The sequence below is a fragment of the Equus caballus genome, chromosome 24 (genome assembly GCF_041296265.1).
Source record: "Equus caballus isolate H_3958 breed thoroughbred chromosome 24, TB-T2T, whole genome shotgun sequence".
Taxonomy (NCBI): Eukaryota; Metazoa; Chordata; class Mammalia; order Perissodactyla; family Equidae; genus Equus; species Equus caballus.
This window is the reverse complement of record NC_091707.1, coordinates 34350088-34376417: the sequence shown is the minus strand read 5'-3', so window position 1 is coordinate 34376417 and position 26330 is coordinate 34350088. Positions and strand designations below refer to the sequence as shown.

The 26330-nt window shown below is 44.8% G+C and overlaps 1 protein-coding gene across 1 annotated transcript in view; it reads right to left on the bottom strand.

The window, feature by feature from the left end:
- The window catches only part of IFT43 (intraflagellar transport 43), a 77722-nt gene extending 51692 nt beyond the window's left edge, over positions 1–26030 (bottom strand). Inside the window, exons 1-2 of the mRNA XM_023628146.2 lie at positions 25922–26030; positions 23129–23221 (exon numbers count right to left, since the gene is read on the bottom strand). Coding sequence (XP_023483914.1) covers positions 23129–23221; positions 25922–25975 — 147 coding nt within the window. The 5' untranslated portion in view covers positions 25976–26030. The remainder of the gene's footprint in view (positions 1–23128; positions 23222–25921) is intronic.
- Positions 26031–26330: the final 300 nt, after the last annotated feature.

The window sequence follows — 26330 nt, the reverse complement described above, 5'->3', positions numbered from 1 at the left end:
CTAAGAGCCCACAAGAAGAAAGGAAGGAACCTGGGTGGCACCAGCAACGTTCCTCAACCTGTGTCTTCTGATACCACGTCTGCTGTCTACCATGGGGTGTGGGTTACAATGGTGACAGGAGGAGCAGAGACTGAACGAGAAGGGGATTGTGGGAGATTAGGCAGCATGGAAAAGCAGCATAAGCGACATCAACTTAAGTTAAAATGCCCTCCTTTAAGTAACTGCTAAACTGTTGAGGGATTAAATTAGTGCCCAGATGGTAAGTGCCTAGAGCAGTGCCTGGCACATAATAAGTACCATAACTTTACTGTCCTCATCATCGTCATCATCCCTACTGTCAATACACGAAAGGTTAGATCACAGTAAATATGATATTAAAATATACTACCATTTGGAAAAAAGAAAAAGAAAAAAAAAAGATTCCTTTGAGCCTGGCCTGAGCTGTCACTTTGATTACTAGTGGACATCACATGGTTAATGAAGATCCCAAAGATCCTAAAAAGCAAAATGATCTGTTTTCCCTTCTTTAACCACCTACCCCAGGAAGCTGTGGCTATTGGGGGATGACTGAAAATCCTTTCTGCCTAGAGGTAACACAAAGACGTGTTTCTCTCATGTTCTTCCCATTAGGAAATGGTACCACCTGCTAAATAGGACGGGGGCTTCAAAACAAAAAGGTCACCACAGAAGAGTCACTCCTCCACAGCCAAGAGAATTTAACAACTAATCCCCAAATCAAAGGTTTTTGGCACTCGTGACTGAAGACTTCAGGTGCTGACACAATGTTGTAAAACTGTGTAAGCTACTTTTCGTTGAGATCTCCCAGGAGAGGAAGAGTTACAAAGAAATCCTCTCTGCGAAATGGGGCAGAGGCTGAAGCGGTCCCCCAGCTCCCCACTGGAAGTCTTGGTCAACCTCAGTAGAGAGCACTGAGGCTGATGGGAGCCGGGAGGGGCAGGCAGAACTTAACTCTCCTCAAAGTAGGGCTTGGGCATCTAGTGGGAGATGTCCCCTTCCTGATGGGGAATCCTTATGTTCATGATTTGGTACTCTGAGTCCAAGGATAAGAAATTTTTTTTGTAGATGTTCCCTACTTTGAGTCTTGTCATGGCCACACACAAATACCCTGTCTGGATGAGAGAGACTTAATTAACCACTATTACCAAGTTATAAAGTCTCCTCCCCGCAGTTCAACTCTGTTCCCCATGTGGGGAATGGGACACTGTCCTGTGTGCACTGGTTGAGATGGAAAAAGCAGATGTCACCTCTGTCCTCCAATGTTACACCGTTCAATGAGGCTGAGAAGAGGCAGAATTCAGGGTGTATCAGGTCTCCATGAAATCTATGTGATTGGACGTCAGGCTTTATCTGAAACCTAAGAGGCCACGTTGGAGGTGGGAGGTAGGCATCAAGGATGGAGGTACTGAGAGTCGTTCCAGGGAGAGGCTGCATCCAGGGCCCAAGGGTGAAGCTGAGGAGGAATCCCTCAGCCAAAGGGCAGTTCCACTAAATTTTGCAGTTTTCTTGTCACCTTTGGTGGTTTTTATTGGGCCACTTTCTCTTTGGGTAACATTAAAACAGGGCTCTGACAAGCAAGCATAAGCTTGCAGTACATGACTGAAGGCTAAACAGAATTGTACCAACCAATTTGGGGAGTGCTGAGGACAGAAGAGGTCAAGGAAGCTTTATGGGAAAAGTGGGCTTGCCCTAGATTGGAAAGGTAAGCAGAGACGAAAAGGAAAAGCATTCCAGCAGCAACCAGACCCCAGGTGTAGTGATACCAGGATAGCATATAACACTCGGGCTGCAGCAAATGCGGTTAGATGACATCACATTGGTAGGAGTCCCTGAGAAAACTGTTCGGGGGTCTGAGACCGTGAGCATCTATTACTTTACAGTGCAGGCCAGAAGTGGAAGCTGATGCAATTTGATCATAATGCAGTAGTTTAAAATTAGGTGCAAATGATCTGTTTGAAATGTAAGCAGATGACTAGCTTTTAGCAATATAATTTAAAAGGTCTGGCAGGTTCTTTTGCATGGACAGTCCAATCCCTGAATGCTTGGCTGCTCTCCTAAGAAATACAATGACACCTAGACACCTAGGAGCCCTGTTTCAAAAAGAGCCCACGGCTCTCTCCCCAGGGTGACCTGAAACCCAGGACACACTCGTAGGCCAAGAAACCACTGTTGCTCCTTTTAGGACCAGCTGCCAGAACTCTGTGCTTCCCCTTCCCTACCGTGACAGATCAGACGCTGGGGGCCTTTCGGGGGCCAAATGCCCTCCCTGGCTCGACTGTCAGAGCTCCCATCCGCACCTGGAGTGGTGAGAAGTTACAACCCTTTAGTTATGGATCCTTCCATTTGGGCCAGGGGTCCTTCCTCTTCTGCTCATCAGGTTTGGGCAGGACAAGAGGAGACACAAACATGTAATTTATTTTCTCTCAAATCTTATGTGTCTGAGTTCCCTGTGTAACGGCCCAAGCAGTGAAAGGAAAACGAATTTACTCTTGTTCCATCCTTGAAACTAGAAATGTCATCTTTAAGACGGTCATGGCATTTTTTTCTTGGAGCCCACCAACTCCAGGATCCCTCTTGACCAAGCACTTAGGAAAACACTACAATCTGTGTGAGTTATGACTTTGGAAGAAATCTGTGTGCTATCCCTCTGTTAGGGAGGAGGGGGGAAAAAAGCCTGGATGGGTGAGAGAGACTACAGCACAAATGATCTTCAAAGCCAGAAAGAAGAGAAGACCTGATCCCAGAATTCATAAGTCTTGGTTTATTCTTTAAATTGCCCTGCTTCTGAAATTTAGAGGCACGGCCCCAAGACATCTGCTGGGAAAACGATTTCCAATTTTGGCAGATTTACTGCCAGGTAACATTACCCAAACTTGTTTTAAAAAAAGAAAGAGTCTTAAAATGTGCAACACCAGGAAGGACAGAAATAGGAACGGGTGACGGTAGCCCTCAGGCAGTGCATCCCTCGTGTTCTCTCTTGAAAGCCGGAGTCACGTCTCCGAGTGTGGGAAATGAGCACAGCCCGAGGGGCTGCCGCCTGACGGACGGAGGGGGCAGGACCCTGCATAGCTCCTGAAGAGAAGCAAAAATGTGCTCTCTCCAAAAATAAACAGGGGCAGGAATGACTGCGAGTAAAGAGTTGGGGGCACGTGACTGGTGGCTGCGGTCCTGAAATACCAACTTTCCACAAAAAAAGAGCCTGTGATAGGCAGAGAGCGGGAAATTCAGGAAACGGCCTCTTTATATGGTCTCATCCGAATGGGCCAAGATTCAACGGAGTGGAATTACCAAGTCAGAGGGAGCCTTTAGGGCCAGACTTGTTTCTGATCTTTATATGGTTCCCCCAGATTCTTAAGATGCCGAAATAGAAAAGATGTTGTAGTGCCAAAAAAGGAGCCTTTTGAGTTTAGAAACTTCTCACACACTCTTAAAAGTCCTGGAGAAACCCCACAGTATGAATCATCCCCAAATCCAAACTGCCACCTGTTTCAAAAAGCCAGTCCAAACGCACACATAAATTCACAATAGAAAAGACATTTAGTTAAGATCCAGTGCACACTTCACTCCTACCCATCTTCCAGCTGCCAGGAGCAATACAGCCCCCATGTTCAAACCTTGATTATTGCCTAAAAACAAATTTCCCTTCCTTTCTCCAGCAACTTGAATGAAGATCTAAGAAAGGTGCTCTTATCTGCTTGATGAGAGAGAAGACTAACACTTATTAAAATGTGCATACACTGCAGCGGCAGGCACTCATTCCTCAAATCTGTCTGCCACGCATAGTTACATCTTTGCCAGTTTCTTCCTCCTGCCTCAACCCTGTGTCTGACAACTAATTCATTATAGACCTGAGTTTTCCACTTGTGGATTTAAAGTCATAGAAGGTAACGGACCATTCAGGCTAATAACTGAACCCCTGTGAGTAAACATAGCTCTTTCAAGCTGAAACGGACACATCAAAACGCAAATTCTATTTTAAGTAAAAGAAAGAAACATGATCATCAATAGATGCTAAAGCCATTAGGTGAAAGATTGATTGATGGGAACTTGGGCATTCTCTGGGAGCCAAAGAATCACCCCATACATTACATACCACTTGCAAGGGAGACGGCGTTCCTTAACACACGAGATGTCTATCACCACCATAACTCCGTGATCAAACTTGGCAGCATGAGCAGTGGGACGTGATGTGCTGCCACTTGGAGCACACAGCACCACCCAGGAAAAATTCCTGCCTCAAACGTTCACTCAGAATCTAATGAAGCCTTCCTATCTGATTCCAGTTTTAGAAATCAAGTGAGAGAGGACTAAGTTCAATGACACTAGGAAGAAAGATTCAGACAAAGCCAGAGTGAGGGAAACTCTCAAGAACCACTGGCCCAATCTCTTCAAAAACTCAACAGTATTAAGAAGCTGTGTGTGTTGGGAGTGGGGAGCAGGGGAGCAGACTATCCTAAATTAGAAGAGACTTAAGAGAGAAAAACTTAATGGAGTGGTTCTCCATCAGATCCTAATTTGAAAAAAACAGCAACAAAAGACATTTGGAAATAACTGGGGAAAATGAGTATGTACTGGGTAACAGATGATATTAGAGAATTTTTAATACTGTTAGGTGTGAATTGTGGATTTCTAGGAAAATATCCCCATTTTTCAGAGAGATATGCTGAAGTATTTAACATGTCATGATGTTTGCTTCGAGATAATTCAGCAAAAAATTATGAAACACAAATATATTTTAAAATATTTTATAAATTACCATTTAAGCAAATACAGCAAAATGTTGACAACAGTTGAATTCAGGAGGTGGGTGTTTGTGTTCATTGTACTATTGTGTCTACTTTTCTGGATCCTTCAAATTTTAATGAAAAGTTAGAACAAAAAGGAAAGAAACTAGATGCATGAAGTTTAGGTTAACAAAACAGAAAAAAGGTAGGGTGGTGGGGGGGAGGGCACCAATATGAGGGCTGTTCATGGACTTATCTGCTCCACGAAGGACGAGGCCAAACAGGAACGAAGACATTCTCCACTCCCTGGCTGGGAATTCCTAACACCAACACCCTGAGGAACAGAAAACAACTCTACACCCCAAACGTCAGGCCTTGATATCCCTGCCAGAGCTAGAAGTGATGGAAGAATGAGCTTCTAAAGAAAAGTGCCTCCTCGTGCCCCACTGCCCCAATCTCCTATGGACTGTATTTCAATTGTGTCTATATGTATACATGAGATCTGGGTAAGAAAAAAAATGTAAAGTGGAAAGAACACTAGACTGGAAACCAAGTAATCTGAGTTCTAGTCCTGACTCTACCACAAATTATTTCCATGACCCTGGGTTTTAATTCATGGTAGAGGAGATTCATCCCAGGTCTACAATTTTGTGATCTGATGAGTCAATGAGTTGTAGTATTTTCAATTCAGGGAGAGGGTACCTAGGGAAACAGATGTAAATGATGACATGGGACATCTGTCATCAATTTGAGCTGGTGTGTAGGAGATGGAGACAAAAAAAGAGAGAAGACAAAGCTACAGAGAGAAATGGGAATATGTAAGCATAAAGACACGATCAGTAGTGAATAAGCCAATCTAAGCAATGAGAGAGAATAAAGCGACTAATTCGTAGCTAATAATAATAACAGCAGCCAACATCTATTGAGGGTTTACCATACGCCAAAGCTTTAGGAAGATTACTCTGCAGAATCCTCGTGACCCAATGAAGTGGACACCACTACATACCAAGTTTACTGATGAGAAAACTGAGGCTTGGAGATTAACTTGCCTAAAATCATCCTATTTGTAAGTAATGGAGCAAGGCTCCAAATCCAAGTCTCTCTGACACCACAGCTTTGCCCTGAAGTAGATGAAACCTGGCTTCCTAGACACTAGGTGCATCTCAGCTGGAACAGACTTGAAGGGACAGAGCAGCTACAGAAAAGAACCTGTCTGGGCTGAACCAAAGTACTCAAAAATAAGAGAGACTAGATCGATGCCATCTGGTCTGATATTAAGGATAAGACCTGGGAAAACCAGAAAGAAAGGAGCATCTCATTCATTTATTTTCTGGGCACAGAGTAAGCTGTAGCTATTGACGGTATCAACATGTCCAGTAAGAGAGAAGGACCAGAAAGTAGCGTGGTCTAACCCTGAAGTCTTCAGTAAGGCAGCCGAGGGAAGGGTTAAGGGTAAAGTCAGGATTAAAAAGTGATGCCAAAAATAAACGACAACAGCTTGAGCACTGTGCCAAACTGTGTTAGGCTGAATTCAATATAAATCTTTGTAGCTGGAAAGTAGCTGTGTCTTCACTGCATGTCACGAGATATTCTCCTCATACCAACAGTGGAGTAGCTTCGAAGAATGAGTGACTATTTGGAGGGAAAAGTGAGTTTTCCAAAAAGAAGTAAAGGGGAAAAGCTATAGTTTCAAAGGGGAAGGGCAGGAGATAGGCTGGAAGGAGGGAAGTCCTGGGTTCAAGTTCTAGAATCATCACTTCCTAGCTGTGTAGCCTTGGGCTAGTCACATCTTCACTAAGCGTCCTTTACATTGTGTGTAAAAGGAGAATGGTCATGAGTCCCTTGTAGGTCTCTGTAAACACTGGAGACAATCTCTGGCACAGAGCAGACACTAAATAAATGGTGGTGATAGTGGCTCTTATATTATTTATCAGAAATAATAATGGTAATAAAATACAGACTTTGGAGGAGAAACCTTTAATGCCTAAGGTTGAGACGACGGGAAGTTTTGGGGAGGCAAATATTGTAGGACCTTTTATGTGGGGCTGCCCTGCAACAAGTTTCATTCCAGGGATCCAACTCGTACCTATTCCAGCCTCCCTGAAGAGACAGAAATCCTTTAAAGTTGCCTGAACCAAGAGAAAACCACAGCTCCACTGCTGACTGAGAAATAAAGGTGATGCTCAGGACAGCCAGAGTGTCTGCCAGTTACTCTGGTGGTGTCCCACTTAGCCAAATGTTTGCACATGTCCTATAATAAAAGATCCACGTCCCATATCTCAGTACAGAGTCATCAAACTGCCCATTTCAAATGACTCATGGGATGGCACTGCCAGCAGTCTGTTGAAAAGCCTGATCCAAAGAGAACAGATTTCAGTCCTGGAAATCATTCTTTAAATTCATCCTGGATTTTCCTCCCTTGGATGGCATCCTCAATCTCAATGACATTCCCTTGGGTCATCCTAAATCAGTTCTCCCCTCTTCACGGGTCTATACCTTCCAAATACTTAGAAAGAAATGCCCTGTTCCCCCTATACTTTTTGCAGTTCAGCCAAAATAAACATTCTTTTCAACTTTCATCATAAATCAAAACCTATACGTTTTTGTCATTCTCTTAACTCCTTTTAGTTGGTTAAAATCCATCTGGCATGTGTCTAACCAGAAATATGCACAAAGCTGAGGGTGTAAATTCCCAGCACAGCAAGAAGCCACCCCTCCTGGCACCTGTGACTTTGTGTAAGCACCGTCTAGACTTGCTACCTCAACCAAATCCAGAGTGGAATGACTTGGAGGAAGTGGAGAGCAGAGGAGCAAGCTGCAACCTCGAGGCTTTAAGAAACCTGATCTCTCACAAGCGTCCTCAAGGGTGATGATGGAAAAGAAGTGGAGGGAGCTTGAAAGAAGCATTAAACCACAGGCTGGTGGCCTGCATCACGTGAGATGTGGAGAGGAACGCCCGCTCCGTTCCCTACTCTGTTCACTGTCGGGAGACCAGGGATATCAGGGGCCTCACACCCAGTTCTTCTCTATCCTGCCCTGGTTGTCGGAGCAAGAGAAGACACTCTAAGCACAGAGCACGGTCATGGATGGCAAACTTGCACACACTTTACCCCCTAATAACATTTCAAGGGACCCCAGTAGTCCTAAAAAATTTTTTAAACGTCTATAACTGTGTTTCTCAAACTTCTAGATTTCACAGACTGTCAGTATTTCTAGAAATAAATTTTGTTTGTGGGGGGTGGGATGTGGCTAGCAGTACAGAGTTAACAGTTTTTAATTTTGTTAAGAATATTTTTTTAAAAACCACCATTTTGCAGGCCGGCCTAGTGGCGTGGTGGTTAAGTTTGCATGTTTTGCTTCAGCGGCCCGGGGTTCACGGGTTCAGATCCTGGGTGTGGACCTACAAACCGCTCATCAAGCCATGCTGTGGTGGTGACCCACAAACAAAATAGAGGAAGACTGGCACAGGTATTAGCTCAGAGACAATCTTCCTCAAGCAAAAAGAGAAAGATTGATAACAGATGTCAGCTCAGGGCCAATCTTCCTCATCAAAAAAAAACCCCCACCATTTCCTCTCATCATCATTTCATTAAAGAAGGGAACTTTTCAATCTCCCCAAATGAGCAAGGGCATAAACCACGATAAAGAATGATCCTTTAAATTGAATAAATTTAGTTTGCGAAAAACTTACTACATTGTTCTTGGTTTTCTCATTTTAGTAGAAACTTCCTCACAGACCAATGTTAAAACATGCTATGCTCTATCTCTTTTCCAGCTTATCAGTCCAAGTCCAAGGTGGATTTCTTAGGCTCTCACCCCACCCTTTCTCAAACAAGAAAGGCTGAAGGCCAGCCACTCCACTGCTCCCAGGTGACAATGCCCTGACATAAAAGGCATGACCTGGGTACAGTCGCTTGGTCCATAAATTTTGCTCCTCAGTTTAAAGTCGTCTGGGAAGACCTCTTGCTCGTGAAAGAGCACACTGCCAACCTCGCCAGCTCTGGGGCCTTTCTAAATTAACTTTGCAGAGTGCTCAGCACAGTGTCTGCATGGATGAGCACTTACCTCCTGCTGAGTGTATCCCAGGTCTCCGGGCTGCTTTCATACCCCAGTTTCTGTGCATCACTTCCAAGTGTACCACTGATGCCAGAACGTTTTCTAGCTCAACAGCTAATGTACCTGAATGCCCCTGTCAGTTACCCTAAGAGACAATTGATAAAATCTGTTTCTGCAAAAACCACTTTCACTCTTTTCCTGCCAACAGCACCACTTGGAAAAAACTGCAGTGGACTCTGCAATAATCCAAAAGCAACTGGCAGGTTCTGGATCCAGTAATGGGAGAGCAGTTGGCATTCAACTAACCTTCACACAGATCTGGACAAAATACAAAAAACAACTATTTGAAGGCACTGGAGGGCAAACAAAAGCAGGCAGAAACTGGAGGGGATTTGACCCTTGAAAGAAAAGAAATGCCCTGGGTAAAAACCCGTGTTTGAATGGATTTTCCCCTTGAGTGCACTCTCCAGTCTGGGCAGAAACTGAGCAGCTAGGATTCAAGCAGAAAGCTGCAGCTATTGGCTTGGGGGACAAATTTGGGGACTGCCAGAGTCACTGAAAATAGAGAGAGAGAAATTCTGGAAAAGAGGGAGCCCCAAATCTGCATTTAAACTCCTTCAAATTCCTTCAGTCAATACCTGAATTGCACCAAGAAACCCAGTGAAAAACAACAGGTGAAGAGCTAAAAAAAAAAAGCTGAGTGCATCTCATTAACTGCAGGGGAGACAGACACTGAAGTTGGAGTTCTACCAAGTTAGAGGTGCCTGGTATACACCTTGGAGCTTCCACTAAATCCCAGAGTAAAGACCACATCCCCGGACTATGGAATTTGCACTAGGACTGGAGGTAAAACCAAAATAGACCTGACTTAACAAAGCCTAAAACCAGATCTTCATAAATCCAAGGTGACCTGCAAATAATTAAACTGCCTGCTAAAACAAAAATCAACACTTTTCAGAGGAAGGTAACATAATCCAGAGTTTCTACAATGTCCTGCGTACAGACAAAAATTACTGGACATGTAAAGAAACACAAAAATGTGACCACAGTCAAAATGTAAAACACAGGGCCAACCCCATGGCCGAGTGGTTAAGTTCACGCATTCCACTTCAGCAGCCTAAGGTTCACCAGTTCAGATCCTGGGCGTGGACCTATGCACCACTCATCAGGCCATGCTGAGGTGGCATCCTACACAAAAAAACTAGAATGACCTACAACTAGGATATACAACTATGTACTGGGGCTCTGGGGAGGGAAAAAAGAAAAGAGGAAGATTAGCAACAGATGTTAGCTCTGGGCCAATCTTCCTCACCAAAATTTTTTTTAAAAAAAGAAAAGAAAAAACAATAAAAACAGGCTGGCCCCGTGGTTGAGTGGTTAAAGTTCCGCATGCTCTGCTTTGGTGGCCCAGGTTTGCAGTTTCGGATCCCAGGTGCGGACCAACTCCACTCATCAGCCATGCTGTGGAGGCATCCCACATACAAAATACAGTAACACTGGCACAGATGTTAGCTCAGGGCTAATGTTCCACAAGCAAAAAAAAAGAGGAAGATTGGCAATGGATGTTAGCTCAGGGCAAATCTTCCTCACCAAAAAGAAAAAGAAAGAAAGAAAAAAAAGAAAAAAAAACTGACCCCAAGATAACCCAGATACTGGAATTAACTGACAAAGGTTTCAAAGCAGCTATAAATATGTTCAAGGACTTAAAAGAAAAGATGGTCATAATGAATGCACAAATGGGGAATCTAATAGAAATGGAAGCTGTGCCCAAAAAAAGGAGGGGGGGGGAACAAATGGAAATTTAGAACTTAAAAGTTCAATATCTCAAATAAGAAGTTCAGTTTGAAGACACCAGAAGAAGTAATCAGTGAACCTGAGGACAGATCAACGGAAAAGATCCAATTTGAAGACCAAAAAGACGAAAGATAGGAAAAAATTAACAATGCTTCAGGGACAAAAAACACAGGACAAACCTATGGGACAATATCAAGCAGTTTAACATATGTGCAATGGGAGTCCCAGGAACAAGGAGACGAGAAATGAGGCAGAAAAAGTATTTGAAGAACTAATAGCCTAAAATGCCCCAAATTTGGTGAAAAATATTGAGTTCCTGATCTAAGAAACCTCAGCAAATCCCAAGCAGAGTCAAGACAAAGAAAACTATAGTTAGGCACGTCATGACCAAACTGCTGAAAACCAAAAAAAGATAAAAAGGAAATCTTTAAAGCAACGAGAGAGAGGGGGACAGACTTACATACAGGAGAACAATCACGAGGACAAAAGGATGACAATCCTTAACGTGCTGAAAGAAAAGCATTCTCAATCCAGAATTCTCAATCCAGAATTCCACATCAAGAGAAAATATCCTTCAAAAGTGAGGGTGAAATAAATATTTTCAGATCAAGCCAATACCGAAGTTGCTCTGGCAAACCTGTACTACAAGAAATGCTACGGGAAGTTCTTCAGGCTAAAGAGAAATGACACCACATGGAAACCTGGCTCTCCAGGAAGAAATGAGGAACAAGAGAAACGGTAAATACGCGGGTGAATATAAAAGACTGACCTTTTTTCTCTTAATTTCTCTAAATGATAACTGGTTAACATGAAATGACAAACGGTATGGTGGGGTTTATGACAGGTAGTTTTAAAGCATAAGATATCACTAGCACAAAGAAAGGGAGGGGACAAATGGACTTCTGCGACAAGGGTCTCACATTTTAATGAAGTGCTATAATATTAACTCTCCGTGGCCAGTGATAAGGTAAGGATGCATATTCTAATCCTTAGAGGAACCACCAAAAAAACAGTATTAAAAAAACTAGACCTGAAAAAGCCAATGCAGGGAGTAAAATGGAATATAAAAGCAATCGGCTAAACACAGTGACATAATTCTCTACTATGCTGGGTAAAGACATGTGACCAGAAATGTTTCAGTCTGTCACCAATGACATTCAACATCAGTCAGTACCCTTTTCCTGTAAAGTATCATTATTAAAAGAATATTTTACTATCATTCTGTTCCTTCTCAGTAATTACTGACACGCTGCGTAGTAAGAAATCTAGCCTTGCTAATGACTTCAGTGAGGCTTTCCGATCACAATCTTATGGTTCCGTGCAGATGAGACGTTCTCTGTTCACAGCACCCTCTCTCCACCTCCTCGCTCCTCCTAAACCCCGGCTTCCCCCTGTGGACGTCATTTCTCTTACAGCTCTTTCAAGCAGAGCCTGCTCGTTCTGTAAAACCCCACAGACCAGGGTCCCAAGATACCACTCCTGTCTTACTCCCCCAAGTTCCTCCAGACCCTTCCAAACTATTATGGAACACTTCTTGTGACTCAGAATGTGCGCCTACATCCTCTCTCCTTCCTTCTTCATCCCTGTCACTAACCACTGCCTAAGCACACGTTCATCAAAAATTTGGGCATTTCCGCTCCACAACTAGCCTCATCATTCTAAGTGAGTCAGGGTTCACAGGAACGAGCCATCTAACGCTTAGCTGCATAGTTCCCTGACCCTTGCAATGCCCATGGCCTTGCTACTTTTTCAGTCATTAGAACCCAGAACTGCTCCATCTCTGACATACCTAGTCCTCTTCTTCTCTGAGAACTTTCTTCTTGGTTTCACTTCCTCCCTATCAACCCAGCTCCCTTCCAAGGTCCATCACATGATGCCTCATTCCCTTGTCTTTTTACATTTCCCCCAGAACTCCTCAAAACCTGGATTGAGCCAACCATACACCTTTGTTTTGTCAGTACCCAGCCTGCTGAGGGATGCTGGAGAAAACGGCAACCTTGTAAATGAAGGCTTGACCAGCTCGCGTTCTGCCTTCTCTCAGCTGGGTCCCACCTCGTCTCCCTGCCTCCACTCTCCCCTTCCTCCAGCCTGTGCTCCACACCTGCGTTGGCCCCCAGGAGCTAGGGAGAGTCCTAACAGGGAGGGGAAGCCAGGTCTCCGTCAGGAGGCACTTCTGTGTAGGCCTTTCTGGCACACTGCCTACCAAGAACTCTGAAGAAAGGCGTCTGAACATCCAAGGCTCTAGCAGCTTGGCTGCAATTTCTTTTCTCACTATAAATAAGTATTTACTTTCCTATCTCATTTTGAATTCATTTTAAATTATTTTTCCTAAGGACAGCCTCTAAATTTTATGTTTCAGGACCCACAAAGCCCGGATTCATCCCTGACCAATGATTGCCAGACTGCTCTTTCTACAATGCAAATCTAATCACACCTCTTCTCTGCTTAAAACCCTCACAAGCTGGCCCCTGGAGACTATGAAGGGTCTGTGCCCCCAGGAATCAGAAGTTCTTCCTCCAGGGTCTTCTTACAGATCCCAGAATCTATGCTCATGATTCCCACATCTGTTAGCACTAGTTTTCAACTTTCTCTCTTAAGCTCCAGACCAATTTTCAACTGAAAACTTGACAGACCTCTTTGAAAAGAAGGAAACTCAAATTCAACTTGCCCCAAACTTGAAATAATTCTCTCTTCTTGCTCCCCCACTGCTGAGACTCTTAAATTCTCAGTCTCAAAAATATTTTCTATTCAGTCTTTTTAGCTACACATGGGGTCATCTCCAGACTCTCCTTCCCTCCCACTTCCACAGCCCATCTGTTACCACATCCTATCCATCTCCCCTTAAAAATGTCTCTGGGCTTTAGTTTATTGTTTCCTAAAGTAAGGTACATGTGCCACTGGTGCGGGCAAGATGACTGGAGGTGGTACAGGGACATTCCTTTTTAAAAATAACCATTCATGTATTTCACTGTGTATTAGGAAAAATACAACTATCACAAACTAAGTTCACTGACAGTTTCTTTTTAAAAATAAACGTATTTTAAGTATAAAGGGGTAGCTGATCTAAAGAAAAATGTTAATAATAATGCGAGTGGTATGTGTTTACCCCAAACTGTAAAAACGGTCTTGGAACGCCTGAAGTTTGGGAATACTGCCTGGCTCATGCCTCGTCATCTCTCCGGAGGACGGCTCCAACCGCCTCCTACCGGTCTCCCTGCCAACAAGCCCTCCCGCTCTAGGCCATCCTCCATGTAGCTGCCAGACTCACCTTCCCAGAAAACAAAGCCAGCGATGTCACTCCCTGCTGTAAAATCTTTCTGCGCTCCCTACAACATACAAAATAAACCCAAATTCCTCCCCTTGGAACACAAGGCCTATGTTCCCAATGCACTAAATTGTTCAGCAGGCCCCAAAAACACCAGGCCCTGGACCACGGCATGCCTTCAAACAGACTTTTCCAGCTCCCTTTCCCTCTCACAGCAAATCCTACTCATTCATTTCAACCCGCCCAAGGGGCACCTCCCTGAGAAAGCCTTCTCTAAGTCCCAGGCAGGGTTAGTTGCTCCTTCTGCATTCCGTCTCTACTACTACTTAAGTATTACAATTTTTTGGCTAAGTGTGTGGTTCTCCAACTAGAATATGAAGTCATCTTATTCATTTTTGCACTGGACAGTGTATATTAAATGTAGGATAAATAGGTGAATACTACTTATAAATACGTCAATAAAAATATATAAGAGAGGTCGGCCTGGTGGTGTAGTGGTTAAGTTTGCGCGTTCTGCTTCAGTGGCCCGGGGTTTGCAGGTTCAGATCCTGGGTGTGGACCTACATACTGCTCATCAAGCCATGCTGGGGCGGTATCCCACATACAAAAAAATACAGGAAGATTGGCACAGATGTTAGCTTAGAGACAATCTTCCTCAAACAAAAAGAGGAAGATTGGCAACAGATGTCAGCTCAGGGCCAATCTTCCTCACACAAAAAAAAAAAAAAAAACCCAAATATATATATATATATATATATAGACAAATGGATGGACAAAAAGGAATATGAGGAATGGAGTTCTCTGTTATTTTAATTTTTTTGGTGAGGAAGATTTGCCTTGAGCTAACAGCTACTGACAATCTTCCTCCTTTAGCTTGAGGAAGATTGACTGAGCTAACATCTGGGCCAATCTTCCTCTATTTTGTACGTAGGTCTTGCCACAGCATGGCTGCCACCAAGTGGTGTCGGTCTGCACCCAGGAACCAAACCTGGGTCACTGAAGTGGACATGCCAAACTTAACCACTAGGCCATGGGGCCAGCCCCTCGAGTTCTCTGTTATTACTGGTGAAGAGTAAAAACAGGAAGAGATACAGGAAAAACAGAAATAGGGGAGGAAGAAGGAGAACCAGAGAAAGGCTCAAAAACAGAGGAAAAGGCAAAGAAACAGAGATTTGGGAAGGACCCAGGGAGGCCTTTACCTTTGATGGTGAGTATTCACATGTCATGACCTATTCATTGAAATCTTTCAACAAATATTTACAGAGAACCTACGTGGTGTGTGGCACTATGCCGGGACACATGGTCCCCTTTCTGCCTGCTTCCCTGAAACTACAGGCACTCCCTATTGCTAAACCCAATAGACCCTGCTCCGGAGGGCGGGTCTCGCCTTCCTGGACTGTCTTGGCAGCATCACACACTCTTCATCCCTGCATCTTTCCCTTGGCTAACTTCTTTCCATCTTTCAAGCCTCAACTCAAACACGATTTTTTCCTGGACAACCTTTCCAGATGTCCTCAAAAACAGAAGGGGCTCAGTGTAGGTATTCCCATATCTTTGTGTGTTCCCCCCACCTGGCACTTAAGTCTCTATAGCCCCCAGATCAAGGTTCTAAGAGGACAGGGAGCATGTCTGGTTTATCATTGTATTGCCAGCTCCAAGCACAATGCCTGGCACATAGAAAGCTCCCCATCAAGTTTCAATAGGGAATGAATGGATGTTACCTTCTACTCCAAGGTCACCGAGATCACTAAGGTCACTCTTGCCCTCCTTACTTTCTACCCATATGCCCCAGAACAAGAAAATAATATGTCAGCAATTAAGGATTATTCTTTGGAAAGACTGCCAACCTCTAGAAAGAGGGTTGGGTTTTGAAAAGAAGATGGAAAGGTATTGGCAAATACCTGGTCAATGGCATAGGCAGAGATGCTTCTAGAGGAGACAAATAACATGGGTCTCAAGTGACACAAAGAATTCTCACCAAAAGGACTCCTTATCCAGATGTTTCCTGCCCCAAGGTCTAGTTAGTTCTATGAAATAAGAGTATCTCTGTATCATGAACAGAATTGCAATTTAAGATAAATTGATAATACCCTCTAATTCTCATGTGACACAGATAATGACAGTAATAATAGTCAGCATATGTTGGGCACTGTCCTGAGAGCTTTACACATTCTCTTAATTAATCCTCCAACTACCCAGATAGCTACTGCCATTCCCTCCACTCAACAGCTGAGGAAGCAGGCTGAGAGTGGTCGCATAACTTTCCCAGGACACACACCTAGTAAGAGGCAGAGCTGGGATTAAATACAAAATGATCATCTTTTCTACTTCTCAGGTTATGGAGATAATGATAACAACAGCTAACTTGATGGAGCACTGGGCTAAACTCTTTACACGTATTTCTCATTTAACCCTCCCCATAGCGGAGGAAGAGAATCTTAAAATGCTCTCCCAGCACCAGCTTCCACCCCGGGCCTTGGAGGAAGTCAGCAGGTGTGATTCTCCCCTTCACAGACAGCAAAGTGAGGCCTGAGCTGCTAAAGTGCGTTGTCCTGGGACACTGAGAGAGCCCGAGCCAGCGCTGGAGGAGAATCTCGAGATGCTATTTCCAATCGCAGGCTCTACCCTGAGACGACATCCCCTCCCACACAGCGGCCTGCCCCAGGGATGGGTCAGCAATGCACATCTGCCTACCCCGAGGGAGAGTTCAAAACTGAAGCATGCGAAGCACGACATAAATATGAAGTGTGGAAAATGCATTCCTCACCAACAGTTCCACATCAAATTCCCTGCATCCCTCTTCGACAACGTTATCAGAAGCATCATTCAATCCAGCCCATTGGAGAGGGACTACGAAAAAGGCTGAAAAATGTGACCAATCAGGAAAGTTATTTTTGTGAGAAAGAAGAAAAATGTCACCAAAAAGGGTCAGCAGATAGCCCTATTGGGCTGAAAATAACTGCCGGGCTGGCAGACCAGTCAGGGAACAGGCGGAGGGCGAGAGACGTCATGCAAAGCGCCAAGGGAGCTCCAGCTGAGAGGAGCTGCTGGACGATGAGGAAATTGGCCTAATTTGGGAACATGAGCCCAGCAGCATTTCTCAGATTCCTGCGAGAGGATCTGGCTCACTTTCAGTTCTGCGTCCTCGGAGGAACACCGAAGGGGTCGGGGGGAGATAAGGGGAACAGCTGGGACTCAAACACTTCTCAAGACCAGTGGACGAATGAGGGTGGTCAAGGCAGAACTGATTCCCTCTCCCAAAGGATTCCAGAAAAACAACCCAAAAGCCTTTCTCTCCCGGGAGGTCTGTGCATCGCCTACCTAGCAGACAGGAGAGGTCAGGTAGTGGTTAAGCACCTGCGTGGAGTCAGAGGGACTGGACTAGAGACAGACATTGGCTGAATGGCTGCAGACGAGTGAGCCAACCTCTCAAAGTCTCAGTGTCCGCACAGCTAAAATAAGATAATAAGGATAGGAGCTACTTCCAGAGCTACCCAGAGGCTTAAATAGAATACTGTATGTAATTAACAGAGGGGTAGCAATCGCTCCCGTGTAAGCCAAAGTTATTACTACTCAAAAGACAATCTACGAGATAAAAGCTAAGCCACAAAGAGGTCTAGACCCGAGTGAGAAGTCCTCATCTAAAAGAGAGACCAGCCCCGGAGAGGTTTGGCCCAAGGTTACTTTTCCCCAACCTCAGTGTCTGCTAGGGGAACCTTATGATACAGCGTGTGCGGGGCTTTTCCGGAAGGAGTGGGGTAAGAACCACCTCATCTGAAACAGACAGAAGGTGAAAGCTCGAGCAGAGAAATCCAGCTTAATTCTCAGAGCTGCTCCTCCCCAGAGAAAGTTAAACACGGCAGACATGTAGACACTCATCATGGAATCATGTGCCAGGAGAACTCTCAGTAACGGCAATGCTGACCTGAATTGCTAACTGAACTATGCATCTGGAGATCCACACCTGATTTGTGACAGGTGGCAAAAAAAAAAAAAAAAAAAAAAATACCTTGAAAAACAGAAGAGTGTAGTCATAAGCTTTCCTAGTACTTACCATTCCTTGAGACTCCTGTGTGCTGGGTACCGCGCTAAGCACTTTGCACGCATTACCTAATCCGATCTTCACCACAGCCCTCTGGAATTAGGCACCACTCAAATCAAAGACGAAGAATTCATCTTTCTGGTTAATCAGTACAATTAGGCAGTTAGATTCTTTGAAATTTACAAAATGACCAAGTAAATAAAGAGACCTTCCTCTTCTCTCGGAGCAGGAGGAAGAGTTTAACTACTCGGACCAGCCACAGGTGTCCTATGGGCAGAAAGCCCCAAGCAGTTACTGAGACAACGGGAGGACGGGAAAGATCAAGAAGAGAGTAGACACAGGAACTCCATCAGGTATCCTGGGACTTCAGGGCATACAAGTTTTCACTGAACTCTACACAACTTTAAATTAGGAAACTGGAGAAGAACGTGGATTTGGGGGTTTTTTTGGTACTAAAAATAATTCTTTCCTTTCATGCCCAAGTCTACCCAAAAAACCTTTGTATAAATTCTATTTTTCTAAAAAATTGACATGTCAGTTGCGAACTTCCTATTTAATAGCCATTCTTCTCTTCTCCCTTATCAAAAAACCCTAATGTTACAGGTGTGGCAACATGTCCAGTTGGAAACTCCCTTGAAACTGAGGGTGGTGGTAAGACCCAGTGCTGACCAATAAACTGTAATTAGAAGTCTACTCGGGGAGGTCTGCGGCTATTGTTTTCCTGATAAGAAGGGACACACTTAGATGGCATGCACCTTCAACTCTTCGACTCTTCCCTCTGTCTTCCTACCTAGAATGCAGATCTGAACCCTGGGGAGCAACCAGCCATCTTGCAACCATGAGAACAACCATGAGAATAAGGCACAAGCTCCAGATGGCAGAGCAGGAAGCTAGAAGGGCTGGGGGTAATGCAGGACATTCTCCAGTGACGGCACCCACCCTGTTCTTCCCTCAGATGGACTTCCTGCTGTGAGAAAAATTGCTCCTGTCCGATTCAAGTACCGAAGCCAAGTTTCGGATAAATGCAGCCAAATCAATACTAATGGATATAAGAGGACACCTGAAAATCAATCCACCCTAAAGCAGCAGGAGTTTTAAACTCAAATGGAAACAGGAGCCAGGCGTATCAAATGTGAGTAAATCTGACCAGGCGTATTACAGTAAGGAGTGGCGAATAGGAGACAGCAACCGCATGTGAGCGGGCACCTTATCAGCTCGGGCCCGCTCCGGCCATCGGCTGCCATGTGGGACTGCCAGCCCCGTATGCCCACCGTGCTAGGACTTCTGATTTGAAAGAGAAGCCTCAAATATGGATTTGACTTGAAGTTTCCTAATTTATAAATAATAACAATCAAATTACAAAATTTTAAACTCTATGGATCATACAAAAGAAGACTGTAGGCTAAATTCATCCTGAAGACCACCAGTGTTCAACCTTGGTAGAGAGGGCTCAGGCAGAATAAAAAGAACACCCAAATTCTAGAGAAATAATAATAATGGTTAGAACAGACTGAGCGCTTAGGCGTCAGACCGTGTTAAGGGCTTTACGTCTAACATCTCATGTTTTCTTTCTAGTCACCCTGAGAAGTATGTAATACTATTATCTCTGTTCTACCAATGAGCTTAAAGAGGCTAAGTGACTTGCTCAGAGTCACAGAGCTAACGTGCGGCAGAGGCAGGATTTTAGCCCACGCCTGTCACACCCTTAGCGGATGCTCTTATCTACTCTTCATAAGGAACGCCCTCTGCACCCAGAAGGCACAAAAACTGCTTTGATCACTACTAGTCAACCTACAGATAAAGCCCTTGATGAGACTTCCAAATCAGGTCTAAAAGAAAGCCAGGCTGCCACCCTCCCACTTTGCTGCTCTTTCACAAAAACAGCAAAGCACTGCCCATACACTCATTTGTTCACTAGTTTCTTGAATGAACGAACCGTTTTGTGGTGCTTTTCAGTTTATTAAAGTGCTTTTAAATGCACATTTCACTTAATCCCCATATCAACCTTGTGGTATTGTTACCGCCATCTGACAGGTAATGAAGTGGAGGATCCGAGAGATTAGTGGGCTCACTCGAGAGCCAGGCAATTAGCAGAGCCCGGTCTCAGACTCTGCTTTTCTGATGCCAAGCCCTGTGTTCTCCTTTCCAGCAGAGGCTTCTCAGCTTCCCTCACCAGAGCTCCCAACTCCATCACTTCACTTTAAAATAATTTGTTTCGACTAATTCCTCCTCAACTCTAAAGTGACTCCAGTAGGTGTGACAGCCCCCAGGTACCATATTTACATTTTCATGGATAGCTTCATCCTGAATATAGTCAGCGAGAGGACAAAAATAAATTTATCAAGTAATACACTCAGAATCGGAATGTAAATGGGCACATACACAAGTCTTGGGATCTAATTTTAGAAAGAAACAGCCAAAAAGTCCCACACAGCACAGTGAGCATCTGGCCCTGGCGGGGAGGCTGCCCACACTGCTTTCAACCTCAATTAACCCAGGGAGAGAAGGAATCCTGGAATTCTGACTGGTATTTTGCTGTCAGCGGTACCAGCTGAGTGAGGAACAGCGTAACTTTTCATCATGTTCTCCCAGAAAAATGCTAAGGCCTGGAGTAAAAAAAAAAAGGTAAACACCTCTGGGGAAATAAGGAGGTATTCCAGAAAAGCTGAGACCCTGAAAGGTTCATCAGTCTGTGACTTTGGAGTTCGGTGCTCACAGGGCTGACTCTGGTCCGGGAGCCAAGAGGAAGGAGACGGAGAAGCATGCCGACTGACCCAGCCTAGAAGCTGATCTGGTACGGGGGCCACACAGGGCTTCAAGGCCATCAGGCGATTCCAGGACATCCTGAGCCATCACAGACTCACTCACCTAATCATTATTGGTGGCTATAACCTCCTTCACAATTAAGTAGACTTGTAATTCGTCTTTCCGGCTGCCAGTGATCACGAGAATATAAGTTCCATTGTGACAGGGGATTTTCTCTTTTGTTCACTGAAATATGCCAACCGTCTAAAACGGTGCCTGGCACACAGCAAGCTTCAATAAATATTTGTTGAATAAATGACCTGGTGTTGGATGGAGTCTCCTACACCCACAGTCTAAGGTGGCCAGAGGCCAAGAACAGACTTCCATTAACCCAGTCATTTGCCTGGGCTTGCCATTTTCTCTTTGGAGACATATACTACTGCAGCTCAGGCTCCTTGAGATCCAGGGCTGGGCCTGGTACATCTTCTTTCACCGTCTTCCTGCATTATACCACCACCCCCTTAACTGTGCCTCCAATGCGCCACTCTCTGCCCACCCCCATTGGTAACACTCTTACTCAGCTCCCAAGAGCCCTCATCACACCATAGTGCCTCACCACACCTCACTCCCCTCCCCCTCTGCAGTGCCAACTGCATGCCCGTTCTGTGCCAGGCACTGTGATAAACAAAGGGGTGCAGTGGCAAAACACAGCCCCCACCTTCCAAAAGCTCCTATGGCGTGAGGGAGCCAGCCATGTGAACAATTAGGATACAATGTAATAAGCACTATAAAAAAGGTGCTGTGGCCAAAGTCACAAAATGACAACCCTCAGGCCTTAATCTAGCCCAGACGGTGATTTAATTTTATAATTAGTTTATTTTATATTTTATAATTATATATTAATATATAATATATATTATAAGTAAATTTACAATTTATAATTTTATAATTAGTTGCTAACTTATGTGTTCCTTTCACGTAAAATCTTAGACTGCCAGCATCTCTTGGAAAATCAGAAGATCTGGTAAAACTGGGCCTGTACTCCCCACAGCATCAGATGCCTTTAGCTAGGTGGTGGTTACCCCGTCAGAGGGGAAATGTGGCCTCTGGTTCCCCAAATCCCCCTGCCCATCCTCTCCCTACTGTCTGCCGGCAAAGAGGTCAAGGGTCAGCCGCCAGCTTTGCTGTAGTGGCATGGTTGTAGTCTTAGAGTAGACAAATGATTCTCTGTACCCACATTGCTACAATAAGTGAGAAAATGAAAGATAAATTGAAAAGGCCATGTGGAACACTTAAAAAAATAATGGAGAACTTATTTCCTATGAAGGTGAAGAAGACTCCTACAGATGTGATATGTAAGTAAAGTGTGTCTGTGTCTTTTTTTTTTTTTTTTAAAGATTTTATTTTTTCCTTTTTCTCCCCAAAGCCCCCCGGTACATAGTTGTGTGTTCTTCGTTGTGGGTTCTTCTAGTTGTGGCATGTGGGACGCTGCCTCAGCGTGGTCTGATGAGCAGTGCCATGTCCGCGCCCAGGATTCGAACTGACGAAACACTGGGTCGCCTGCAGCAGAGCGCGCGAACTTAACCACTCGGCCACGGGGCCAGCCCCTGTCTGTGTCTTGTCTCCAGCACCCATTAGGCTTCTCAGCGTAGATCTCCTTATTTCTTTGTACACCTACTATGGGCTGATGAGCTAGACATTTGAGAAGCCGTTTTCCTGTTGTCTGGGAACTCACTGTCTAGCGGGGCAGAAGACCCGTAAAAAGAAGCTTAGCATAAAATGTGAGACGTTCTATGACAAGTACTACGAGAACAGAGAGGAGGGAGCCCTAAGTCGGAGAAGTTGGGAAGAGCTCATAGAGGGGATGACCCTGAAGCTGACTCTTGAAAAGGCAAACTTTTTTCAAATGGACAGACGAAGGTGAAGAGGGCTCTGAGTAAACTCCTGAAAATAGTGCCCTGGCATTCAAAGCCCTGCTCATCGAGATGACCCACCCTCCACTAAGAAGCTGGATAAAGTCCCACAATTCTAGGCTGCTCGGAAAAGTTTCCAGGAAAGCAAGGCCAGCACAGATCCCTTCCTGCCCGAAAACCATAGAAAGAGCAGGTCCCCACTGAGAACGAACGTCCAGTTGTGTAATCCAACTTTACGTCACCAGCCAGCCTCACTGGCATTTATTCGGCAGGAATAAAAACCTGGATTTCGACTGGATTTTGAAACTTCCCAGGCCCCTGCTTCAGCTCACTTAAGAAGGTTCTTCACTGAGAATATAAAGCAATGCACAGAAACGACTCGGGCATTAGAGGAAAAAACGTGCCTCTTGCATTTCTTGCTCATAGGACAAATGCCAAGGAAGGGAATTCCCAAATCATAATAGGAGGAAGGGTGAGCATGAAAGAGAAGAAATATGGAATACCAAATTCTTGCTCATTAAGTAATCGCAAACTCTCAGAGTGCATTTCTTCAGAGTTTTTTAACACCTACCTCTGCAGTCAGAGTTGAAGCGGAATTCTTGCCACTGAGATGATTCTCGGCTTGAGCTGACTCCTGTTGAGCTCGGCGGCCCATCTTGGCCCCCTGTAAGGAGAGATGAGGGCACTGCTGACCCAAACGTCTTTGAGCCACTCTGAGGAAGACAATTCTGGGAAGGTAAGCAAGGACTGGCTTTATGATGACATCGTGGAGGATGGGATTTGAGTACCGAATCTATTCTTAGAAAAGGCTCCAAACTCTTACAACAAAATACCTGAGGTCAGTTCTACTTGGTAGGAGAAGAGGAAATTCACAATGTTAATGATCACAAGGTTTTCTTTTAAATGCCATAGATCTTTTCTACCCAAAGAAATGGAGCTAGAAATTCCTCTAGAATGGGCAGAGACCTCATGCCACAGGTCAGAGAAGAGTGTGGTAAAGGCTCCCATGTTCCTAGGCACGATTTTAGGGAGGTTTAATTTCAAAGACGCAGCTTGGCATGAAAATTGTTATCAAAAAAGCGTTCTGGGGAAAGAATTCCTAAATTCCATGGCAAGTGACACGAGAGAAATAGATAGCATTTGCTTTGACATATACACTAATTGGATTTGCACTTACAGGCATTAAAGGAAATCTCTTACAAGAATTTTGAGACATCAGCTTTGGAAATCAGAACACTTCAAATTTGGAGGCATCAAATGAACCACGTGCAGGTGTTTCCCAAAACCGTCCTGGAGCACAGGCTCTGGGTCTCAAATGCTTCCCATCACAGAAATCGAACTTTATTTAGGCAGACTGGTGGATGTTGGAATATTTATATTTTCATTTGTTTGCTTTTTTTAAAAACCAGCATTAATATAAGCACTTTTAGATCTCATCTGATGGAGCTTCAGTGGATTTCACAATAACAGGGATGGGGGCTGATGCCATTGTACAAATGAGGAAACTGAGGCCCAGGAAGACAAGTAAGCAGCAGACATAAATCTAAGAGCAAAGTCTTCTTGTCTTCATATCCTGACTTCTTTCCACCACACCATGCTGGAATTTCAGTTTTAAGATGTTCTAAGAACTGACTGCACCAATAAATGGAGAGGGGTCACACACGAGCTGCATAAAAACTCTTATGTAGTGTTTACATTTCAAATTCTAATCAATCATTTAAGTTTCGGGGATGATGGAAACAATCTTTCCGACAATAAGCAGCTCATTTTCTTCCCAAGGCAGATAATTCCACTGCTTCGCCTGTGACTGCCCTTTTCCATTTGTCATAGCATTCCGTATCTGAATATGGCATACTACACAAAGCGGCTGTGCTAGAACAAAAATTCCATGATCTTGTCTTTAAATGCTGTTTACATATGGTTTCTCTAATAACTGCTAAGTATTTTAAGGTTTTAAACTTTTTGAAGACCCTGTATAAATCCACAGGTATGAGTGGTAGAAAAACTACTCTACAACCTGATTTTGTTTATCTTAAATGTCCAGTCTGTCTGTTATCCATCTTCCCCCACTGGAATGTAAGCCCCATGAGGGCAGGGACTTTGTTTTATTAACAGCTATATCCCCAGCACTGAGGACAACGGGGGCTCAATAAATATTGGTTGAAAGACTGAATGAAGAACTACATTCACATCCCCCGGGACTAAACCAGTTCATAGATCAGGAAGGCCCAGGGACCTAATATTCTCCTTGATCAGTCAAGCAACCTGCTTCATCCTAGGACAATCTGCTCCAGTCCCTCTTATCTTCCTCAGACAGGTGCTCCTCCCCAGTACCTTACAGGATCCAGGGCTATCAGCCGCACTTCAAAACACAGATTTCACAGCAGAAACTAAAAGACCTGCCATGTGGCTCAATCCTTTAGTGACTGTGCTCTTGACTAATTTTAAAGGTAAAAAGGGCTTGATGGGGCTGTGATGGAGTTAAAAAAAGACATTGAACTTGGGTCTTGAACCTAACTCGGTTATCTACCCACTATATAACCTTGGGTAAATCACAGCCTCAGAAAGACCAGCAGCTAACCTCTTCTAATAACTTAGCATGTGCCAGGCACTGTGTGAAATGCTTTCCGTGCATTATCCCATTTCACCTCCACCGCAACTCCTTGAAGATAGTAACTTCTCCAACATCTCCAGCCTCGTGCTAAGGACACCGAGGTTTGGAGAGGTTAACTTTTTCTCAACCCACGCAACAGCTTTATACTCTATTTGACCTCTGGGTCTCGAGCACCTGGCCACTCCTCCGCGTTATAAATCCGAGTCTTGATTTCCTTAACTACTAACACTAAGATAACGGCCACCTCCCTGTGGAGATTACGGGCCAGAAAGGTCCTCTCCATCGGCCGGCCTTCCTTCCTTCCATGCATAACACAGCGCGCCTTTTGCATGAACTTCTGGCGTGAGAAGTCCCAAGGGAAAACTCTAGGATGGGTGCAAGTGCGACCCTGGCCAGAAACCCTCCAGTCACCCTCAGATCTGTCCGTTCTACGGGCGTTCACTCTTGGGGCTCCAGGAAGCGGAATAGGCTGGGAAATTTCCCAATGGTCCCAGAGGCTGGCAGGGGCAGGATCTGTTTTCTACTGTTTGAGGATTTTTAAAGAAAGCAAACCCCAGGCCAGCAGCGGCGGAGCCCATCGCCGTCCGGGGGCGGGGCAGATGAGGCCGCCTCCTCCCGGCCTCACCCCGGCGCGGCTCGGGGCCCGTCCGCTCCAGGCCGCGCCGAGGCGCCTCCGGGAAGCCGGGCCGGCGGGGTCGCTCCTCCCCACCCGCCAGATCCTGGCCCCAAGCCCCCCGCGTCGGTCCTCACGGAGGTGGCCGAGCTGCGGCGCCGCTCCTCGCCGAGGTCCAGCAAGTCGTCCATCTCCGCGGCCGCCTGACGTCACTTCCTGGAAACCCAGCGGCCAGTCGCGTCCCTGACGACGGCCCCGCCCTTCCACCCCAATATTTAAAGGGTCCGCCGCATTGTGGCGGATTCTATGTACCACCCTCCGATTTAAACCAAATCTTTCCTAACCCTGCCTTGCTTGACTTCTGGAAGAAACCTCCAGATAATAAGTTCTGCTAGGCTGCTCCTGTGGAAGTGAGAAAAAATGCTAGTCTTTAGGAACTGTCTACATGTGTAGTTCTGTTTAAATACATAAGCTATTAAGTGCAAAGCGCTTCTACTGATAATAATTAGACGGATCCCTCCTATTTGTATAGCCCTTTGCAATGTC